The sequence below is a fragment of the Myxocyprinus asiaticus genome, chromosome 1, assembly GCF_019703515.2.
Source record: "Myxocyprinus asiaticus isolate MX2 ecotype Aquarium Trade chromosome 1, UBuf_Myxa_2, whole genome shotgun sequence".
Classification (NCBI taxonomy): Eukaryota; Metazoa; Chordata; class Actinopteri; order Cypriniformes; family Catostomidae; genus Myxocyprinus; species Myxocyprinus asiaticus.
In genome coordinates, this window is record NC_059344.1 from 41,752,571 (window position 1) to 41,773,735 (window position 21,165).

Genomic DNA, 21,165 nt, shown 5'->3' on the forward strand with positions numbered 1-21,165 from the left:
CTCTCTGAAATCAATAGGCTATAATTTACCGTGGCTGATCGTTACTGAGGAGATGTGAGAGGGAGATGCTGCTGGCAGGGTTGATTGATGCCCTCATACCTGTCCAGGTTTGCCGTTCTCACAGAGGAAGGCTTCATACTCGGTGGCAAACTCAGGGGCATTGTCGTTTATGTCCAGCACTTTGATTGCCACCATGACTCTGGAAATCTGGCTGTGGTTTCCTAATATGAACAGAGACAAAATATTAAAGTACTGAAAACAGAAGGATAGTGGCCAAAGATTGAAGTGAGCAATTGCAAATCCCAGATATATACAATGACCCAGTTATTTCTCTTCTCTTTCTGCCTCGCACCCATTTCCCTCTCTCTATCTCTCGCTCTCTCTCTCTCTTTCTCCCATCCTCTGGGATGAGAGGCAGATGAGACAAAGCATCAGTTTGAGCTTTAGACATTATCAAGTATGCAAAACAGGATTACAGTGGGGGGGGGGGGGGATATCACATATTCCAAGTCCTTTTGAAAACCCATGTGTTATACATGAAGGTTTTATATATATACATATATATATATATATATATATATATATATATATATATATATATATATATATAAATATTAATAAAATGGTGACAGCTGAAGTCTGGAAGACAATAAAGACACATTTAATAAGATTTACTTTTCAATGGAATTATTCATTGGCAGTAATTTAAAGTCCCTTTTGAGGACCCCTAAATGAATATATTTAATTAGGGTTGTAATCACTGACTTTAAAAGCAATTATCTATTCATTTGGCTTCAGCACATCACATGGTACCTTAACAGTGCTTACGGGAAATGTCAGGGCATACAAGTATAATGCATTTTACTTTGAATAGCAAACAGAATTTAAACTGCATTTGGCCAGTAAATTAATTGTTCTCCTTGATCTTTTATATACATAAACAACAATATTTCTCATGAGCCTATATAATTTTATTTATTTTATTTTATTATTATTATTATTATTATTTTAACAAACTACAACAGTGGAAGGTATATTACAGGTTCAATACAAGTTCAGCTTAATTAACAGCATTTGTGGCATAGTGTTGATTACCAAAAACATTTATTTTCTGAAACCCCCAAACCCTAAAACAACCATAAACCATAAAAAAGTGATTTAAACAACTTTAAAGCTCAAATAATACACAAGTTTTAACAGAAGAATGAAAGTAATTTTAAGCTTCACATTTCTGCTTTTAAACTCTCCAAATATTGGCTCCATTTCACTGCCTTACTGTAACATCATTTTATTTATTTATTTATTTACTTTAACAAAAGTGATGAATCAAAATGATTTTTTGTGGTAATCAACATTATGACACAAATGCTGTCCATTGAACTTAACTTGTACTGAACCTGGAATATTCCTTTAAGAGAGTTGTTCATGTACGTGTGACTCACTTATACCTTCACTTTCAAATACAGTTGCAATCAAAATTATTCAACCCCCCTGACCAGCAATACATTCTGGTGATGTGAATTAAAACAAATCAACTAAAACCTCAGTAAACAGTCAAAGTAAGTTTTTAATACACATTTGAGTGATTTTGAGAACAAAGAGTTCAGTTTACCCAAATTTTAAAATAATAAATAACTAATTCTCTCCACAAATGTCATGTCAAAAATATTCAACCCCCAAAGTCAATCATCTGTGGAGCATCTTTTCCCTATCTGTCACTCACTCAACGCTGTGTCGATGTAGTGACACTAGGGGTCACTCTTGGGAGCCCGAGACACCTCTGGTCTTTGATAAAAGGCCAATGAAAATTGGCGAGTGGTATTTGCATGCCACTCCCCCAGACATACGGGTATAAAAGGAGCTGGTATGCAACCACTCATTCAGATTTTCTCTTCGTAGCCGAACGGTCATGCTCACTGAGCTGAATTCTACTGTTCATTCACCTCTGCTGGATCTGACGGCGCATTTCAGCGGCTGCTCCCTCCTCTGCACTGGTGCACTGCAGAGAACGCCCCTGGGTGCTTCGGCAGAAAACAAAGAGAGTATATTTTCTGAAAGAGCTTTTCCTCTAAAAGAGTATATTTCTCGAAAAGAGCGGCACACATGGAACGTCTTTTTAAAGACGCATCTTTTTTAAAAATGCCTTTCCGATTGTGTGTTATTTCTGGTTGCGGTCATTATCTCTCAACTTCGTTTGGCCATGATCGCTGTCTTTCGTGTCTGGGCGCGACACACACGGAGGCAGCTTTGTGGATGGTTCATGTTCACATTGCGAGAACATGACCATGGCAACGTTGCGGTCGCGGCTCCCCGCCTCGGTTCTTCTACCTACGGGTATGAGGCCAGCGTGGCTAGCACTGGGGGCGATTTGGGGACCCCAATGGGATCGCCTCCGCCGGGTATCCCCCCGTGGACCTCCCATTCCCCAGCATGCTCGTCTGCCCCAGTCAGGCTTCCGGATGAGTTCACCGGCTCGTCTCACGGCGAGTCTGGCTTCTTGTGTGGAGCCCGCGAAGATGATGAGCTCTTGAGCGCAGCATCGGAGAGCGGGCTTGTCCAGTTGGACGCAGAAGCCTCAGCTGGGCTCCCCCCCTCGGGAATGATTCCCCAGTCACAGGCTGATGCCAAAATGATGGACATGCTTTCACAGGCGGCCGTGAGCGTCGGGTTAGAGTGGAAACCTCTGCGGCTTGATGATTGGTACCTGGGCTCGTGGTGCTGCTCAAATCAGCCACGCCCTGCTCCAGTGCCTTTCTTCCCAGAAGTGCACGAGGAGCTGACGAAATCGTGGGAGGCATCTTTTACTGCCCGGCCCCGATTCCACAGTTCCCCTGCTCTCACTACCCTCGATGGCGGGGCGGCCAGGGGCTATACGGCGATTCCCCCGCTGGATAAGGCACTCGCAGTGCACCTATGCCCGCAGAGCGCCACCACCTGGCGCGGATGCCCTAAGCTCCCGTCCAAGCCCTGTAGACTTACGTCATCCCTGACGACTAAATCCTACAGCGCTGCTGGACAAGCTGCCTCTGCCCTGCACGCCATGGCTCTCCTGCAGGTCCACCAAGCCAAGGCATTGAAAGAACTGCACGAGGGTAGTTCCACCCCAGATTTGATGCAGGAACTGCACTCGGCGACCGACCTCGCTCTCCGAGCGATGAAGGTCACAGCGCGGTCTCTCGGGCAGACGATGGCCACATTAGTGGTCCAGGAGCACCACCTTTGGCTCAACCTGGTCGAGATGGGTGAGGCCGACAAGACACAGTTTCTTGCTGCCCTCATTTCCCAGGCTGGCCTATTTGGCGACACTGTCAAGGACTTTGCCCAGCAGTTCTCGGCGGTGAAGCAGCAGACGGAGGCTATCCGGCACATCCTGCCCCGGCACGGCTCAAAATCCCACACCCCGTCTGCTTGTCGCCAAGGGTGTCCCCCTGCGGTGACTGCACCAGCTCTGCCGCAGCCCACCCCTTCGGCCCGGCCCCAGCATGGAGCCCATCACAGGAAGCAGACGCCACCCGTCTCACAGTCGGTGCCTAAGAACCCACGGAGGTCATCAAAGCACCCCTGAGACGGGCGACCCAAGGATGAAGGAACCCACTAACCTGGAGCTGGTAAGAAGACCACTCCATCCCCCGGTGGAAAATCTTTTGTTGCCTTTTTGTTTGATTTCACCACATGCCCAAGTGGCTGCGGTACCCAACAGTTCAGCAAAAGAGCGGTATCCTTCCTCCCTGGGTCACATACCTGGTGTGCACGGTCGTCATCACGACTACCGTCCATGGGTTTTTCCTTGCAGGATTGGCGCTCCAGCGGTGGTCCTTCCGCCCCTGAGCGCCCAGCTGTGGCACACAGCCGTCCCCGATGTGGCAGTCTCCATGGGTTACGAGGACAGGCCTCTTCCTCCCCCGTCCCAGGCTGTTCCAGGGGTGGTCACAAGGTGCCAGGTAAGTGCTTTGATGTCCCTAGACTCAGCACGGCCATGACATGGTGTGGCACCTTGAGCTCCGCCCCGCCGTGAGGCCCCACCTGCCGGTACATCCGACGACATCCCCTTGGTCCCCCTTGCGTGGAACTTGGATGCGTGGCTTGCGCTTTCCAATCCATCGCGATGGCTGATCCAGACCGTCCGACTCGGCAATGTGATTCAGTTCGCCAGGCGCCCGCCCAGGTTCAGCGGTATTCACTTCACATTGGTCAAGAACAAAAACACTGCTACCTTGCGTGTGGAGATCGCTACCCTCCTATGGAATGGCGCGATAGAACCTGTCCCTCCAAAACCACGAACGAGCACGCCCAGTCGGTGTTGGCCTGTTTGAAGGCGTTCAAACAGAAAACAGCGGTTCCACTTAAAATTTTTCAGAGGCTCCTGGGGCATATGGCATCCTCAGCAGTGGCCACCCCGCTCGGGTTGATGCATATGAGACCGCTTCAGCACTCGCTTAAGACTCGTGTCCCGAGATGGGCATGGCGCCATGGGACACATCGTGTTGTCATCACGGCGGTCTGTCACCGTTTTTTCAGCCCTTGGACCGACCTCTCATTTCTACGTGCATGTTTTCCCCTAGAACTGGTCTCCAGGCTCGTCATGGTCATGACGGACGCCTCCAAAACGGGCTGGGGTGCTGATTGCAACTGTCTCGCCCTGCGGAGGTTCCGGATGTTAATCCAGGGCAAGCACGTGTTAGTTCAGACAGACAACATGGCAACGGTAGCATATGTCAACCACCAAGGCAGTCTGCGCTCTCGTTGTATGTCACAACTCGCCCGCCGTCTCCTCCTCTGGAGTCAGCAGCACTTCAAGTCGCTGCGAGCCACTCACATCCCGGGCAACCTCAACACTACAGCGGACGCGCTGTCACGACAAGTTTTCCTCAGGGGAGAGTGGAGACTCCATCCTCAGGTGGTCCAGCTGATTTGGAATCAATTTGGACAGGCACAGGTGGACCTGTTCGCCTCCCAAGAATCCTCCCACTGCCCGCTCTGGTACGCCCTCACCGAGGCTCCCCTCGGCATAGATGCGCTGGCACACAGCTGGCCCCCTGGCCTACGCAAATATGCGTTTCCCCCACTGTGCCTACTTGCACAGACCCTGTGCAAGGTCAGGGAGGACGAGGAGCAGGTTGTCCTGGTAGCACCCCACTGGCCCACCCAGATGTGGTTCTCGGACCTCACGCTCCTCGCGACAGCCCCCCCCCGGCGAATTCTCCTGAGGAAGGACCTTCTTTCTCAGGGACAGGGCACCCTCTGGCACCCACGACCAGACCTCTAGAATCTCCATGTCTGGCCCACCTGCGGTGGTAGACACAATCACTCAGTCTAGAGGCCATGACTGGGTTACGCCTGTCTCTATCTCTTGAGTAGTTGACTTGTCCCCAAAGGGCCGTTCGACACTCATAACTATTTTGGGGGAGGTTATGTGTCGACCTGGTGTGCTGGCTATGAGGCACACAGTAGTCTGCCCACTACACACCGCAAGTTCACATAACACAGTTCAGCCAATTGTGGTGTTTCGTATAGGGACCCCTAGTGTCACTACATTGACACAATGTCGAGTGAGTGACAGACAGGGAACATCATGGTTACTTGTGTAACCTCCATTCCCTGATGGAGGGAACGGGACATTGTGTCCCTCCTGCCACAATGCTGAACTACCCGCTGAAATGGCCGGACCTTATATCGGCTCCTCAGCATAAAACCTGAATGAGTGGTTGCATACCAGCTCCTTTTATACCCATATGTCCGGGGGAGTGGCATGCAAATACCACTTGCCAATTTTCATTGGCCTTTTATCAAAGACCAGAGGTGTCTCAGGCTCCCAAGAGTGACCCCTAGTGTCACTACATCGACACAATGTCTCATTCCCTCCATCAGGGAACGGAGGTTACACAAGTAACCATGACGTTATCCTTAATAACAGCAAATAAATGTTTCAGGTAAGTGTTCTCAGGCTTCGGACACCTCTCTATTAGAATTTTTTACACATTTCTCATGAGCAAAAGCTTCCAGCTCATTGACATTCTTTGGTTTCTGTGCTGCCACTGCTTCCTTGAAATCCCAACAAAGGTTTGCAATGGGATTTTAATGATGGACTGAAAGGACCATTTAAGGACATTCCATGACCTATCCCTGAACCAGATTTTGGACAACTTGGATGTATCCATGGTTTTATTGTCTTGCTGGAAAGTCCAGTGATCACCGAGCTTCAGTTTACACATTGAAGGCATCACATTTTTCATGCCAAAATGGCCTGATACCTGAAAGAATCCATGGTGTCAGTCACATAGTCAGGATAGCCATTTCCTGCAACCACAAAACACCCCCATAACAGGACTGACCCACCTCCATGCTTGACTGTGGGGATGGTGTCGTTCTTGTCATCACTTTTTCATCTTACTCCAGACGTACTGCTGATCCATGGGTCTAAAACTCATTTTCAGTTTAGTGTCATACGTCTATAAAACTTTCTTCCAGGACTCCACGGGTCTTTCCTACTTCTTTCCTTTTACTTCTTGAATATTCAAGTCAACATTTCCCTTGGTGAAGTTTTGCTTTCTTACACACACCAAGAAGGTGGCTGTTGTACCATATTTAAAAAAATTATGAATGGTGCTGCCAACTTTGTCTATTGGAAATTGAAGTGCCTTGGAAATGTACTTTTAGCCATGACCTTTCTTGTGTAATGAAATAATCTCCTCTATTAGCTTTTGAGACAGCGCATTTTTTTGCATAGAAATAAATTTTTGCTTACAACGCTAAACTTACATTTTAAAACTTATATAAGTGCCATTGCAGATTGATGACTTAATTTTGTTTTAAACAATTACTTGTGTAGCCTTACATATTTAAGAAACAGCTACATGCAATAGGGGATGAATAATTATGACATGGCTGTATTTAAAAAAAAAAAAATCCTGCTATTTATAATTATATTAGGTTATATATTCACACTATGACTTTGAATGTGTCACTCAACTGATATAAATGTAAAGTTAAAAAATTCTAGGTCATCAGAAAAGCTTACTTTTGTAAATCCTTACTGTCTTGGGGAGTTGAATAATTTCGATTGCAACTGTACATTGCCATGATGAAATTTGTAAAGCAACATATAGTTGTTACACTTAGACTTGTCACGATATCATAATTTTCACACTGGTGTAGTGTTCACGTTCAAACCGACTAACACCGGTATTACCGCTGGTTGGATGCTAAGTGGTACTATGGGGTAATTTTCGTTAAACAATAGCCTACACAATAACACAAGGCAGCTTGATTTCAAACTTTGAACTTTATTTTTTTTATTTATTTTAACTAAAAATTCAAATGAAACTGAAAACAAATAAGTGCAATTAAAAAGTGTGTTCAACTTTTTGAAAGATGGCTTTTCAACAGTTGTGAAGGGCAACATCTCTTTGCTAACAAACCTATTTCATCTGTGCATTCTCTCCATCATGGGCTACCGGTCGGGCATTTCGTTGTCCGGGCAAATACATGGGTTGTTGCGGGATTAATCTTTGTATTTTATTACCTTTCATCCCAGGACCCAGTTTAGCTGCTTTGGAAGGGTAATGACTTTGAATGTGTGTGAATAAATTTGTTTTGTTTCCACCTAGGGCTGGGCGATATGCAAGAAATATGTTTTATATATACAGATATAGATATATAATATCACAATATATATAATATCACAATATATATAAAATGTCACAATATTCAATTACATTGAATAATATACTATTACAACGTCAACCCCCTGGCTGAGGGATTGGTGAATATTCTTGATTTAGTGATTTTGCATTGAAAATTACATTCATTTATTTAAAAAACAAAAAACATAAACCAAAGACATTTCTAAATTCAAATTGCACTTCAAACGAAACGAAAAAGCAATTAAAATAACAAAGTGGAAAAAAAAAATCATATTGTAACGGGGTAAGGGATGGGCAAGGAGGAGGCAGGAACCGGCTGAACAGCGTAAAGTTTAATGATATAAATTAACTTAAAACAACATAAAACATAAAGACACACAGACACACATGCAGCACAGCCGCGTGTGTTTCTCTCTCTCAAACTGGCATCTCCGTCTCGTCTTTATCCCCGTCCCGGCTGATTAGCCCGATTCAGGACCGGGTGTGTGTCCTCACGGCCTGTCCCCACCCTTCTCCTCGTCACACTCCTCCATCGCCCGACTCAGGTCAGGGAAACCCCCGGCATGACACACTTCCCTTCCTTCCTGGAGGGGGTACGCTGCCCTTCCGGCCGTGCTTACTGGCAGGTCTTCCCCACCTTTCTGGAGCCCTGGTTGAGATGAGGGGAGGGAAAGGGGAGATAGAAAGAGCGAGGAGGAGCGACAGAGAGAGAAGAGAGAGAGAAAAACTTGCTCGCCGGTTTCAGGACACGCTGTCGCCCGGTCCTCATCTGCTTCTCCACCCTCTGGTGGATGGCAGCTCGCTCCTCCCCTGGTGGATGGCAGCGAGCCCTCCAACCCCTGGTGGACGGAACTGCTCCTCCCCTTCTCGGCGGACAGCAGGGTTTCCTCTGGCTCTCGGCGGCCGGCAGCGACCCCTCCGTCCCCAAACAGACGGCCGCGGCTGCTCCTTTGGTGGACAGCAGCGGTGAGGACTCTGCAACAGCGCATCCATCCTCCTTCCCCAGTTTCGGCACCAATGTAACGGGGTAAGGGATGGGCAAGGAGGAGGCGGGAACCGACTGAACAGTCAACGTAAAATTTAAATATATAAATGACTTTAAAACAACATAAAACATAAAGACACATGCAGCGCGGTCGTGTGCGTCTCTCCCTCTCTCTCGAACTGGCGCCTCCGGCTCGTCTTTATCCCCCTCCCAGCTGATTAGCCCGATTCAGGCCCCCCTCCTCCTTGTCACATATAGATAACACCTTTCCATATACCGTCATGCAAGTATCCGTCTATGACAACAGCCAGAAAATTACTAATGCAAATTAAGATCTAAAAACAATTATAAATGTAAATAATCATGGTTCGAGGTGAACGTGTTTTTGTATTATTTTATGATTTAAATCACATATGTATAGGCTATATACAATATAAAGCGACCCTGCAGAGTTGCGCTCACAACGAACTGCTCTGTGGAAATAAAGCGAACTGAACTCAGAGCACCTCCTGAGCTGAGATGGTCTGAGGTCATTTGCAGCATTCTCATAGACATTACTGATCTTGCAAAAAAAATTCAGAAGACTGAATCAAAGAAAGAGTGAGAACACTTTACATACACGTGGTCCACGGGCACATTATATTTGCTACCTGCAATTAAGCGTCCTCTGTCAGTGTGCATACTTTGCTGCCTGTGTAATTTGATACACTGGTAAAGAACATCTGGCTTTCAGTGCATTATTTAGGTTAATTTATCATGGGTCACAAACTCTTCATTAGGCAACTATTCTTTATTTAAGGCTATTCTATTCATTAGGCTATTGTATTGATATTGGAAGTTTCATTCATAATGTTTCCCCTTTTTACCCGGTATAAAATTTCACACCGGTGTTGTCCCTTGTACCAAGTAAAACCGGTAACACCATACACTATGGCAACCCTAGTTACACTGACATTTCTATTCAAATTCTGTTTATTTGTACTAGAAGCATAAGCTCTGAATTTTGACCCAAACATATCCCGATTTGTAGGTCAACATTTTGAAACGCTGAGCAAGATTAATGTTTTGCATGCTTAACTTAAGATAGGCGAGGAGTCCTTAAATAATGAAGTTTGTTTTACTCTGTGAGCTCAAAGACATATAAAGTTAATTTTATTTGACAACGTCAGGCTTTTTTTTTTTTTTTTTTTCATCTTTCTTATTTATTTATTTATTTATTTTATTTTTCTCCAGGGAAATGCTTTGGCTCCTACATCCAAATAATGTAGCTGTACATGCCAACCAAAACAAATCTCCTGGTTTGTGGATGGCTTGTGCATTATTTATTTCTGGTCCACAGCTTGTGTTTAATACGTTTTTTATCCTGTCAACAGATGTTCTTTTATCTGTGATGGACTGTTCAGTAACAGCTCTGGCACGAGTAAAATATTCACTGGATGTCCACGAATTGACTGCTGAACAATTTAGATTTAGTAAAATAACAGTCTTCAGTTTCTGAGAGGAAACTTTACCACCTTTGTTTGTTTGATTCTCATGTACAAGCTTTTAATGAGCACTGCCTTTAAGTCCTGGATAAAGTTGCTCCTATAAAGACTAGATTGGCTCTGAAAAATGATGATAGTATTCATTCTTTAAAATGACTTGTCGCAAAATTGAGCGTTTGTGGAAATCCACCCATCTTCAAGTCCACTATCAATATTTAAAATAACTTTTAATGGAATTTAATATCATGGTTAAGGATGCCAGAATTATATATTTTTCTAACCTTGCATCAAATAGTAGAAATAATCCCAAAATCTTGTTTGATACCATTAGTAACACTGTCTCTCCTGCATCACCTGCTGCGCCAATATCGTCAGTTGATGAGTGCAACAATTTTATCTCTTTATTTGTTGGTAAGATAAATGACATATGACCAAACTGTGCCCGTCCTAGCCAACAATCCTGGAGAGTTTTTCTACAATCTCACTTCAAGAGCTCACCAAACTGGTTAGCACTATGAAAACATCCTGTACCCACTGCTTTGTTTAAAAATGTTATTGATTCCATTGGTCCTTCTGTGCTCTGTATAATCGATAACTCGTTGAAAACTGATCATGCCCCACCCTATTTCAAACAACCTATTTCAAATCTTGATCCTTCCTTGCTCGGAGGTACTTTATGTTTTCAGGGCTTTCCACACAGATGCAGGATCGTTGGCTGAAAACTGTTTTTCAGCTTTTCAGAGCAGCTTCTTTTAGCCACTCTGATTTCCTTAGTCAGCGTTTTCCTGGCCTGGTTGTACAACATTTTATCGTACAACCATATTTTATCTAGAAGGTCTCATGTAACACCAATCCTGATTTCTTTACACTAGGTTCCTATTAAATTTAGAATCAAGTTTAAGATTCTTGTGATTATGTTTAGAGCCTTGCATGGTCAGGCACCTGCCTAGATTAAAGAGCTACTGTAGCCATACAATAAGATTAAGAATCTGAGGTTCTTTGATCAAGGTTTGCTGGTTGTTCCTCACTCTAGGTTCAAAACAAAAGGAGACCATGCTTTTGAGGTTCTAGGTCCTAAACTTCGGAACTCTCTCCCCTTGGACTTAAGATCTGTGGACACTGTGGACACTTTTAAAAAGCAGCTAAAGATCCACTTGTCTTGTTTTTGTTTTAATTAAGTTCCTAAACATAAGTTCGGGAGGAGCGAGCCCATCTAATATTTCAATTAACAGCCAGAATATATAAGTAGCTGCTTACCTCTCTTTGGTCTCAGCTGCTTCCAGCATCCAGTCGCTCCAGCCCTGAAACATGTCCAACCTCCCGGAAATCCAGCTATTCCCATCAGACAACGAAATCTCTTTTCTTCCCAAGACACCAATAGTCTCCTCTCATGCAAGACTGGATCCTCATTTTCCAAGCATGCATACCCCTCCTGAGCATTCAAGCCGCAAAATCCAGTGCTCCTACAAATCATGCTCCAGAAGACCACTCTCCCCTCCTCCTTCAAGGCAGCCAGCTTTAACAACATCTCGTTCCCCATTTTCCCAGACTTCATCTTCTCATTCTCTCGCCATTACTCCATCATGTCCCCCCATTTCAAAATGGTCTGTCAACAGCCTACATCAAGCTCTCTCCAGTTCCGGAATCCATTTCTCCCACAGATCTTCAAAAATTAAAATATACAAACTTCTCGTGAGCTCCCATAACCTAAAACATTCCAAAAAACTCCCCAAAACCTCCTAAAAGCAAAACTCGGCTCTCATCTACCTCTATCTCCCTCCCATCTGGGCGCTCGGGATGCTCTCGTACACAGTGCGCTTATCCAGATGCGGCTCCTCACACTTCCTCGTCTGCTGCTTTTTCTTCCAGGCCAAATACAACGGCCACTCAAAATAGTTCCATTGCTAACCCAGCCCTTATCAACCCCTCTACTTTATTCCCTCCAATTTCCAGGCAAGAACCAGCACTCTCAACACTTTTCTTCCTTCTGTTTCTCCATTTAATTCTTATCCTTTTCATGGAGCGGACTCTAGCGTTAGGCTGCCCCCGCATATGGTCCTACGCCCCCCCCACTTACACTCCATAAATCATAGCTCAAGGATGCCTCCTCAAACGGTCTCACTGCCCCTCCCCCCCGCTTCTCCTGCACCAACCTGTACTGGCCATGCCGAAGACCCGTCAGCAAGGAGGCCTCTGTTCAGCCTCCCTCTCTCTTTCCCTACCCTACCTTCCCTTCTACAGCTCCAGCTCGCTTGCCAGTCCATACACTCACTTCTGAAGCTCTTCTTCCAGCTCCTTCCCATGCAGTCGCCTTGGAACCACCTCCAGTCTCATCCCACCTCTGCTCCTTAATCCTATCAGGTGCTGACGTAGAGCTTCCTGCTCTGCTCACATCAGTTCCCACCAATGAATCCCATCGTTACTTTGACTGCGGCCCCTTAACCATCAACCTAAAAAACTCTGGTGTGGCACACAGGTGGACCTCATTCACCACTTATCTTCCTGGCCTCACTCTACCCAGACGCCACTCGTCCCCACCCTACTCCCCACATACCCCCATCGTCAAACGCAGGTCGGGAATTCTCTGGCCTGTGACATACACCCCCCCCCCATTTCTAGGGAGGGAACGTTGACGCGTCAGGATGGTCTCCAGTTCTGACCCGCATGTGCCTGGGAGTGAGAACAGGATGAGGGAGAGGAGAGGGGGAGAATAGAGAGAGAGGAAAAAGCAGAGAGAGGAGAGAGAGATGGGCTCGCCGGCCCTGGACACGCCATCGACTGTCCCTCAGCTCACTATACTGCTTCCATCTGTGATGCCAGGTGATGACACTGGACCCCTCAAACATCCCTTTCGGTTGCCGGTTGACGCAAAGCTCCAGCACCACCGGATCGAGCACTCCCTCGGCATCACGATCCTCAGTCATTGGCGAGGATTCCTTGATGGTGCATCCTTCCTCCTTCCCTGATTTTGGCACCAGTGTAACAATAAAAGAATGGAAGAAGCTGGGGTTGGCTTGACAAAACCGTAGACATTTATTGTTGCACTTTTCAGCCGCACACAATAACACACTGCTTCACACTACGTTATGCTTTTCAGCTTCACTACACATAACTTTCCAGCTCAAAACTACACACAGGCAGCTTCGTGCATCTCTCTTTCTTGGCTGCCACTGTCTCCCCTCCTTAAATACTCCCACCGCCCGTCACTGGAACGCAAGACTGGTGTGGCACACAGGTGGACCTCATTCACCACTTATCTTCTCGGCCTCACTCTGCCCAGACGCCGCTCGGCCCCGCCCTGCTCGCCACATTTACAATAGAGTTTTATTAGGATATCGACGCCTCTCTTGCACCATCTGCAGATCCATTGTTCACACATCTTTGCTATGCCCCCAAATCAACCTAGATCCACAAACCCATTCAGCAATGCCCCAAGCTCCTAAGTTTACCTCATATGTCCCCCACACCTGGAGTGACCGTAACCAGACTCTCACTTTTAACTCAGGCAGACAAGTGTGCAACAGCTTCAATTACTCACTAGACAACACTGCCGTTTCCTTCACATTTGTCATTTCTGTGGCGGAGCTCATGCCCGCTCTATTTGTCCTGTACGTCGCTCCTGAAACATGTCCGACCTCCCGGAAATCCAGCTATTCCCATCAGACGACGAACTACCTTTTCTTCCCGAGACACCAACAATCTCCTCTTATGCAAGACTGGATCCTCCTTTTCCAAGCATGAATACCCCTTCTGAGTGTTCAAGCCACAAAATCCAGTGCTCCTTCAAACCATGCTCCAGAAGACTGCTCTCCCTTCCTCCTTCAAGGCAGCCAGATTTAACCACATCTCATTCCCCATCTTCCCAGACTTCATCTTCTCATTCTCTCGCCATTACTCCATCATGTCCCCCCATTTCAAAATGGTCTGTCAAGCCCTCTCCAGTTCCGGAATCCATTTTTCCCACAGATCTTCAAAAATTTTACTATATGAACTTCTCGTGAGCTTCCATAACCATTCAAACATTCCAAAAAACTCCCAAAAACCTCCTAAGAGCAAAACTCAGCTCTCATCCACCTATATCTCCCTCCCATCTTGGCGCACAGGACACTCTCGTTCACAGTGCGCTAATCCAGATGCAGCTGCTCGCACTTCCTCATCTGCCGCTTTTTTTTTCAGACCAAATACAGGCCTCTCTTCCCCTATTATTGCTTCCACATTAGCAACTGAACTAGAAAATCATCCAGATAAAAACTTCATTCAGTTCCTCATTCCATGTCTGAAAGAAGTTTCGACCCTGGCCTGGAAAGCCTACCCAACTCCAGTTTGATCTGCAACAACTTGCAGTCCACGACAGCCAGACCTGACATAGTAGAGGCTCTCATCAACAAATAAATAGATTCTGGATTCATGATCAGTCCTTTCGATTCCCCCATTTGAATTGTTCCGCATAAGTCCAATTGGAGTAGCCACTAGGAAATTCTCTGGTAAAAAAACGCATTATAATCAATCTCTCTGCCCCACATGGCAACTCCCAACCCAGTATCAACAGTCTAATTCCACAAGATGAATTCTCTTTGCACTACCACGATATAGACCAAGCTATCACCCTCATTAAAAATGCCAGTTTCTGAGCTTGGTTAGCAAAAGTAGATATGTGGCAGGGCAGAGGGTGGGGCCAAGCCATGATTCTGCACACCCGGCCCCTAATCAGGCTGATCAAGCCCGAGAGGGATAAAGGCAGGCGGCAGTTCGACAGAGAGAGAGAGAGAGTTATGGGCAGCTGCCTGGCATGTATTTGTTGTGTAGTTAATCATTAAACTATTATTCATATTGTTAAGCCGGTTCTTACCTCCTCCTTTCCATTGAACTGTCCTACACTGGTGCTGAAACCCGGGAAGGAGGAAGGATGTGCCGTAGTAGAGTCCTCACCACTACCATCCACCCCAACAGAGCAGCCGTGGCCATCCGCCGGGGGACGGAGGAGCCCGGCCGCCTGAGAGCGGAGGAACGGCCGCCGACCGTGAGGAGAGTAGGGGCTCCTAGCTGACCACCTGGAGCGGTCAGGGCCGCTGCCAGGTGCAGAGGAGACCCCTACTAGCTGCTAAAATGCGGCGGGGTCAGAGGACTGCTGACCGCAAGTGGGAAGGGGCTCCAGGCCAACCGCCTGGAGCGGGAGAACCACTAGCAGGGGCGGGGGAGACCCCTTCCATCCACCGAAAATGCGGCAGGGCATTCCGTCCGCCAGGGGTCGGAGGACTGCCTCCGATCCACCCGGGAAGGCATGGCTGTCGTCCACTAGAGGGTGGAGGAGTGGCTGAGGACCAGGCTACGACATATCAGAGAACCGGCGAGTACATTTTTTTTCCACTCTCTCTCTCCTCTCTCTCTGCCACTCTGCGTTGGCCTTTCCCTCTCTTTTTAAATATTTAGTATTGTGTTTTAGGTTGGTATCATCACCGCTACAATGTACAAGTACCACGTTTTTTGCCCTCTTTCCCTCCCCTTGTCCCCTCCCAGATCCAGGAAGGTGGGGATGACATGCCGTCAGATGGGGCCAGAAGGGCACACCCCCCATGGCCTGAAAGAATAAGGGAGAAATGTGGCAGGGTGGAGGGCGGGGCCGGGCCGTGATTCTGCACACCTGGCCCCTAATCAGGCTGATCAAGCCCAAGAGGGATAAAGGCGACCGGAGGCGTCAGTTCGACAGAGAGAGAGAGAGTTACGTAAATGTCATTTCTTCAAGCCATTTTCCTGCAGCAAATCATTTAACAACCATCCAAAAAGTCTTCTCCGAACTAGGAGTTCCTCTCTTTCCCTAGAAAACCTCAGGCACATCTACATCCTTGGAATTCCTCTGAATCCTCCTAGATTCCATCAAATTCCAAGCCTCCCTTCCCAAAGAAAAAACAGAATAATCGCCATTGCATCAAATCTGCTAGAAGCAACCAATTGCTGCAAGCGTGATTTGCTTTCTCTCTTAGAACTTTTTACGTCTTTCATTTCCCAACTGCTTACACTCGCTACCTCAGTTCCAGATCTAGATGACATCATTCATTTAAGCCCCCCCACCCCAGACAGATTTGAAACTCTGAACCATGTTCCTAAAGCAATGGAACAGGTTAACCTTTTTCTACGACAATATTTTGTCCCAACCTTGCAACATCACCCTGTTTACCAACACCGTCCCCTCCATAGGTTTCGGAGGTTACCACAAAGGACGCTGGTTCACCTGGACCTGGCCACCTGAGCTCACCTTTCCCCCACAGTCAGCCGAATCGACTGCCCTGCTTGAGCTGTATCCCATCCTCATAGCAGCCCATCTAATTCAGCCACCATCTACTGTATTAACAAAGGCCGTTCAAACGCTCCAAAAATCATGACCCTTCCGAGACGCCTTATTTGGATTTCTGCCTGCAACCAATTCATCATCAAAGCTGAACATATTCCAGGTCACCAAAGTCAAATTGCTGATGCCTTATTCCATTTTCTCTTTCAGAAATTCAGAAAATTGGCTCTGGAAGCAGACACCAACCCAACTCCAGTTCCTCCCTATTCAGAGCTCATTTTCCTTTAGACCACCCTCTTAGACATCTAGATAGTAAGTTTAACCTTAATGCTTAAAGTTTATATGGGCAAACTAACTCATGAAATATTGTTTGTCTTGTTTCATGTTTTTATCTGGTTGTCTGCATTTAATGTCTGTTACTCTGTTTCTTATTTGTTTTTTTAGTATTTTATTGTGAAGCACTGTGTGACATCTGTTCTTGAAAGGTGCTATATAAATAAAATGTACTTACCTTGATATCTGTTGATGTAAAACTAAACCCTGGTGTGTAAGGTGAAGCTTTCTTATGTTTCTAGTTGTCACAGTTCATTCAAGCTGTCTCAGGGTTTGGGCCTTTGAATCTATCTTATAATGCCTTTTAAGATACATACCAACATTTGTTGCTCCATTGTAAATTCCATTATGTTATTAACAATTACGGCAATTGTGATGTTAAAGTTTTTGTTGGTCTAATGTGCCTGTACACAGGATTTGAATTATCCCTTTAGTGCAAATTCACTAAGATCCCAAATATTAGGTACAAATTTGCTTGTGTAATCTATCAAATTGCATGTGCGTGTCGTGGGCTTATTGCAGGTGATTTGCTATGAAAAACTGTGCATGAACACTTGCAAATATTTTGGTCACACCTTCCAAAAGGAGACATTTGCACGTAATTTCACCAAATGCATGCTCACTTACAGTTAGATTATGTACCATATTATGTTTATTCAATATGACATTTATTAATACAGTATAAATACAGTATTTTATTTATAGGCCTATATGATATCATCATGAAATCCCTGCTGTTTTAATGTGTAAGAGTAGTTGATGAGAATACCCATGTATGACACTCTTCTCTTGAAAACGAAGTGGATGGGAGGACAAAATCTCACTTCATAATTCACAAAGAAGAAAATTATGTTATGTACACATCAAACTTTGAAAATAAACATAATTTAGACTTAAATTTTAGTAGGCTATTTTCATCTGAGAGTTATCAGTTATGATATTGAGTTCTAAAATAACCAAATAAAACAGTTGTTTCATAATTTAAGATCACATTAATGTGAGGCACGTCTCTAAAGTTTATTTCAGGGAAACACGCAAGAATTGCCAAGACATGCAATTTTGTGCATCTGAAAGACACAGTCCTCTGAAGACCACGTTAGCAGATCAGCTTGGACATTTTCTTTTTGTGCGTGATTTCAAGTTTGCAAGTTTTTATACATACAAACCTTCAGAAAAGTGCCTTTGTATTATACCTAAATGATCTCTTTGAGGTTGTTATACAGTCATTCTGAACATGACTACAAAATGTAATGTTTCAATAAAGAAGAGGAAGATTTTACTTACGGACTTCAGTGGCTGTAACTGTGATATTGTGCCACATATCCATCTCTCTGTCCAGAGGTTTAGCTAATGTGATCTTCCCATCATCAATATTTATGTTAAACTGCCTCTCTAAATCTGTGTGTCTATCAATAAAATACCTGCAGAAGGAAAACAGACAGAGAACAGAGAACAGTCCTTAATATATCAGGTAAAATCATCCAAAAATCAAAATTACCTGGCAGTTGCTCTAGGTGATGGACCCTAGAATCTGTTTAAAGCAGTACAATATTAAAGACAAGGGGGGACATAACCCAATAAAATTTTTCGTTGAGTAACAGTCAAAAATATTATTTAATCTAACTAAATCAGTCAGACAAATTAGTTTACACAAACAACAGTAATTTGTATGGATTATTTTAAGTAGATATTGAGGTAACAATTGCAGGTTACCACTTTTTTAATGCACTTAAAATAACTTAAATCATGGTTTGTGACATGGACTGTCACAAATCAAACAATCAAATTAGTTTTTCTTCTCTCTGAACATCAGAACCAAAATTAGATATTTGATACACGCTGATTTTTTATTTATTTATTTTTTTACTTAAAATGTAAATGTTAAACGTGTTTCATGAGGTAACATTTAAATTATTTTGTTTGTTTCGAGTCAAAAATATTATTATATTTATATTATATTATATAAGATCACTGAATCAACCTGAATACATTAGGTTACACCAACAGGACTAATTTTACAGTAAGATCAAGCAGAAATAGCTTCTAAAGGTAACAATTGCAGGTTGCCACTTTTTAAATTGCAGAAACCTTTAGTATATTTACATTCATTTCAGTTTGTATGCACTGGTATTTTGCTAATCTTTTAATTGTCAGTGTAATTCATTTTGGGCATCTCCCCTAAGCTGTATCTATTGAGAATCCCTCCGCGGACGAAGAAGGGGTTGTATAGCAAAACATATAGATGGAAACGATGCATGTACAATGAAATAGTATAACTCATTGGCCTAGAATGTGAACGCAAGGAAATGTTCAACATTGGTAGAGATCCTGAGAGTGAGGGTGTAAGTCCGGGAGGAGTGCTCTACTGCTGCACAGGCAGCCAGACACCATTCCCCACCTGGGAGCAGTCTCTAGGAGGCTGAGTAGATTTCAGTCAGGCTCTGACATCTCCACTTACCACCGAGAGACAGACCCTCAAATGATTTGCTATGTGCCAATCAAACTGACAAAGTTAAAGTGTGGAATTCAGTGATGTAAAAAAGGAGAAATAAACAATCATTTCTGTAATTAATAATTCTATGGAATAAAATGCATGTTGTTAAGTTTTTATTTATTTTTTTCCTCTAGGGTTATCTTCATTGAATTTATAGTGCTGATTTAGCTAATCATTTATATTCTCATTTATACAATATTCTCCATGCATTTCAGTTTTATTTAAATGTGAGACTCCTTCTCGCATCTAAAATAATGTCTAATAACGATTTAAAGACAGATCAAAATATCTTGAGAATTAATTAGTGTCAACCCCAGTCCACACAGTAGCTTCTCTCATTGGACCTTTGAGGTGTTTATTGTTATAGTTAAAACTATATAGCCCTTACAAACATGATGAGCATCATACAAAATGGCCTTCTTTCACCACCCTAAAGGCCTTTTCAGACCATAAATGACAATGAGAGGTGAATCGCCGACGAATGGCCCTTTCCCACTGAAAGCGAAGCGAATGACCACCATTGGCACATTCACACCTTTACAATAGGTGACACTAATCGACAAGCAATTATCCCCCACTACGGTAGGTGGCTCAGAGCACCTTTGAGCTGGTCTGCCCTCTGCCCATGACGGTCCATGAGAAGAAGAGGTACTTGACAAGCAGATCAAAAAAAGGAAACTGATATCTCTTGTAGAAGTGATGAAGAGTTTGTTGTTGATATACTCAACAAGAAAAACATTTGAGACACTTCACAAACTATTTCAGTTCATCTGCTGGACAGGCTGACTGGCAGTATTATCATGTGTACACAGTCTGAGGGGTGATAAGAAAGAATATGTAAAAGATATCATATAGTGTAAAAGTTATCATATAAATGTTTAAAACATATTATCATTTGAAATAAGAATGATTATATGCCACTGCTTATTTTACAATATTTCACCAGTTAAAAACAAAATTCAAAAATTTTGAAAATCAACATAATTTAGACTTAAACTATAGTAGGCTATTTTTATCTGAGAGTTTTAAGAGTTCATCAGTTGATACTCAGTTATAAGAGTATGATCATCAGTTATGTTATCAGTTATGATTTTGAGTTCTAAAATAACCAAATAAAACAGTTGTTTCATAATTTAAGATCACATTAATGTGAGGCATGTCACTAAAGTTTATTTCAGGGAAACACGCAAAAATTGCCAAGACATGCAATTTTGTGCATTTTGATACACAGACATACAGTGCACTGCAAGTCACAGCATTAATTTGATTAATATGTTGTGAATAAAAACACTTAAGATCCGTACAGTTGTTTATTAAAAAAGGTGATACAAAGGAAAATATTCTGTGATATATCTTACATTAGAGATATAAGAGAACTCACTTAAGATTAAATGCAAAGGAAAACAAATAAAGCAATATATGAAGATAATCCATTTAAGATCAGAGAGCTTTTTAAAGGAGATGCTAGGCAGTGATGCAGCAATATAATTTACATGTTAAGAGAACCCATAGGAGAAAAAACTATTTCTGTTTTTGGCATTTGATGCAAATGAAACACACGTCCTCACTGCTTCAGCGTTTAATGTCAGTGGTCAAAACAGCTTTCTGTGCTTTAGCGCTACCTGTTCAGCTGGTTTTGGAACTGCAGCAGCTCCTGACATGTGATTCACAGTTCAAACATTATTGGTTGTGGCGTTTCTTTGCTGGGCGAAGAAAAAAAAATTCGACACACTCACCTTAAAAAAAAAAAAAAAAAAAAGTTTTGCTTTGTCGGCACGTGATTTGGCACAAACATTCGTTCCAGGTGTGAAGGGCTCCTTAGGAATTCATTGTTACATTAAAAAATTATTATTATAAAAATAATTATTATTAAAAATTATTAAATTAAAAATTAAAAAATTAATTAAAAAAAAAAATGTTAATCGCAGCAAGAAATCACG

The 21,165-nt window shown here is 43.7% G+C and overlaps 1 protein-coding gene across 2 annotated transcripts in view; it reads right to left on the reverse strand.

Annotated features, from left to right (window-relative positions):
* Positions 1-21,165, reverse strand: part of LOC127446520 (cadherin-8-like) — a 151,689-nt gene that overhangs the window by 12,913 nt on the left and 117,611 nt on the right. The window contains exons 8-9 of one of the 2 annotated variants that reach the window (XR_007898218.1): positions 18,016-18,152; positions 30-221 (exon numbers count right to left, since the gene is read on the reverse strand). Coding sequence is in view for 1 of the 2 variants with exons in the window: in XM_051707508.1 (XP_051563468.1) it covers positions 100-221; positions 18,016-18,152 (259 nt within the window). In the remaining variant the exon portion in view is untranslated. The remainder of the gene's footprint in view (positions 1-29; positions 222-18,015; positions 18,153-21,165) is intronic. The other variant, XM_051707508.1, reaches the window with a different exon arrangement.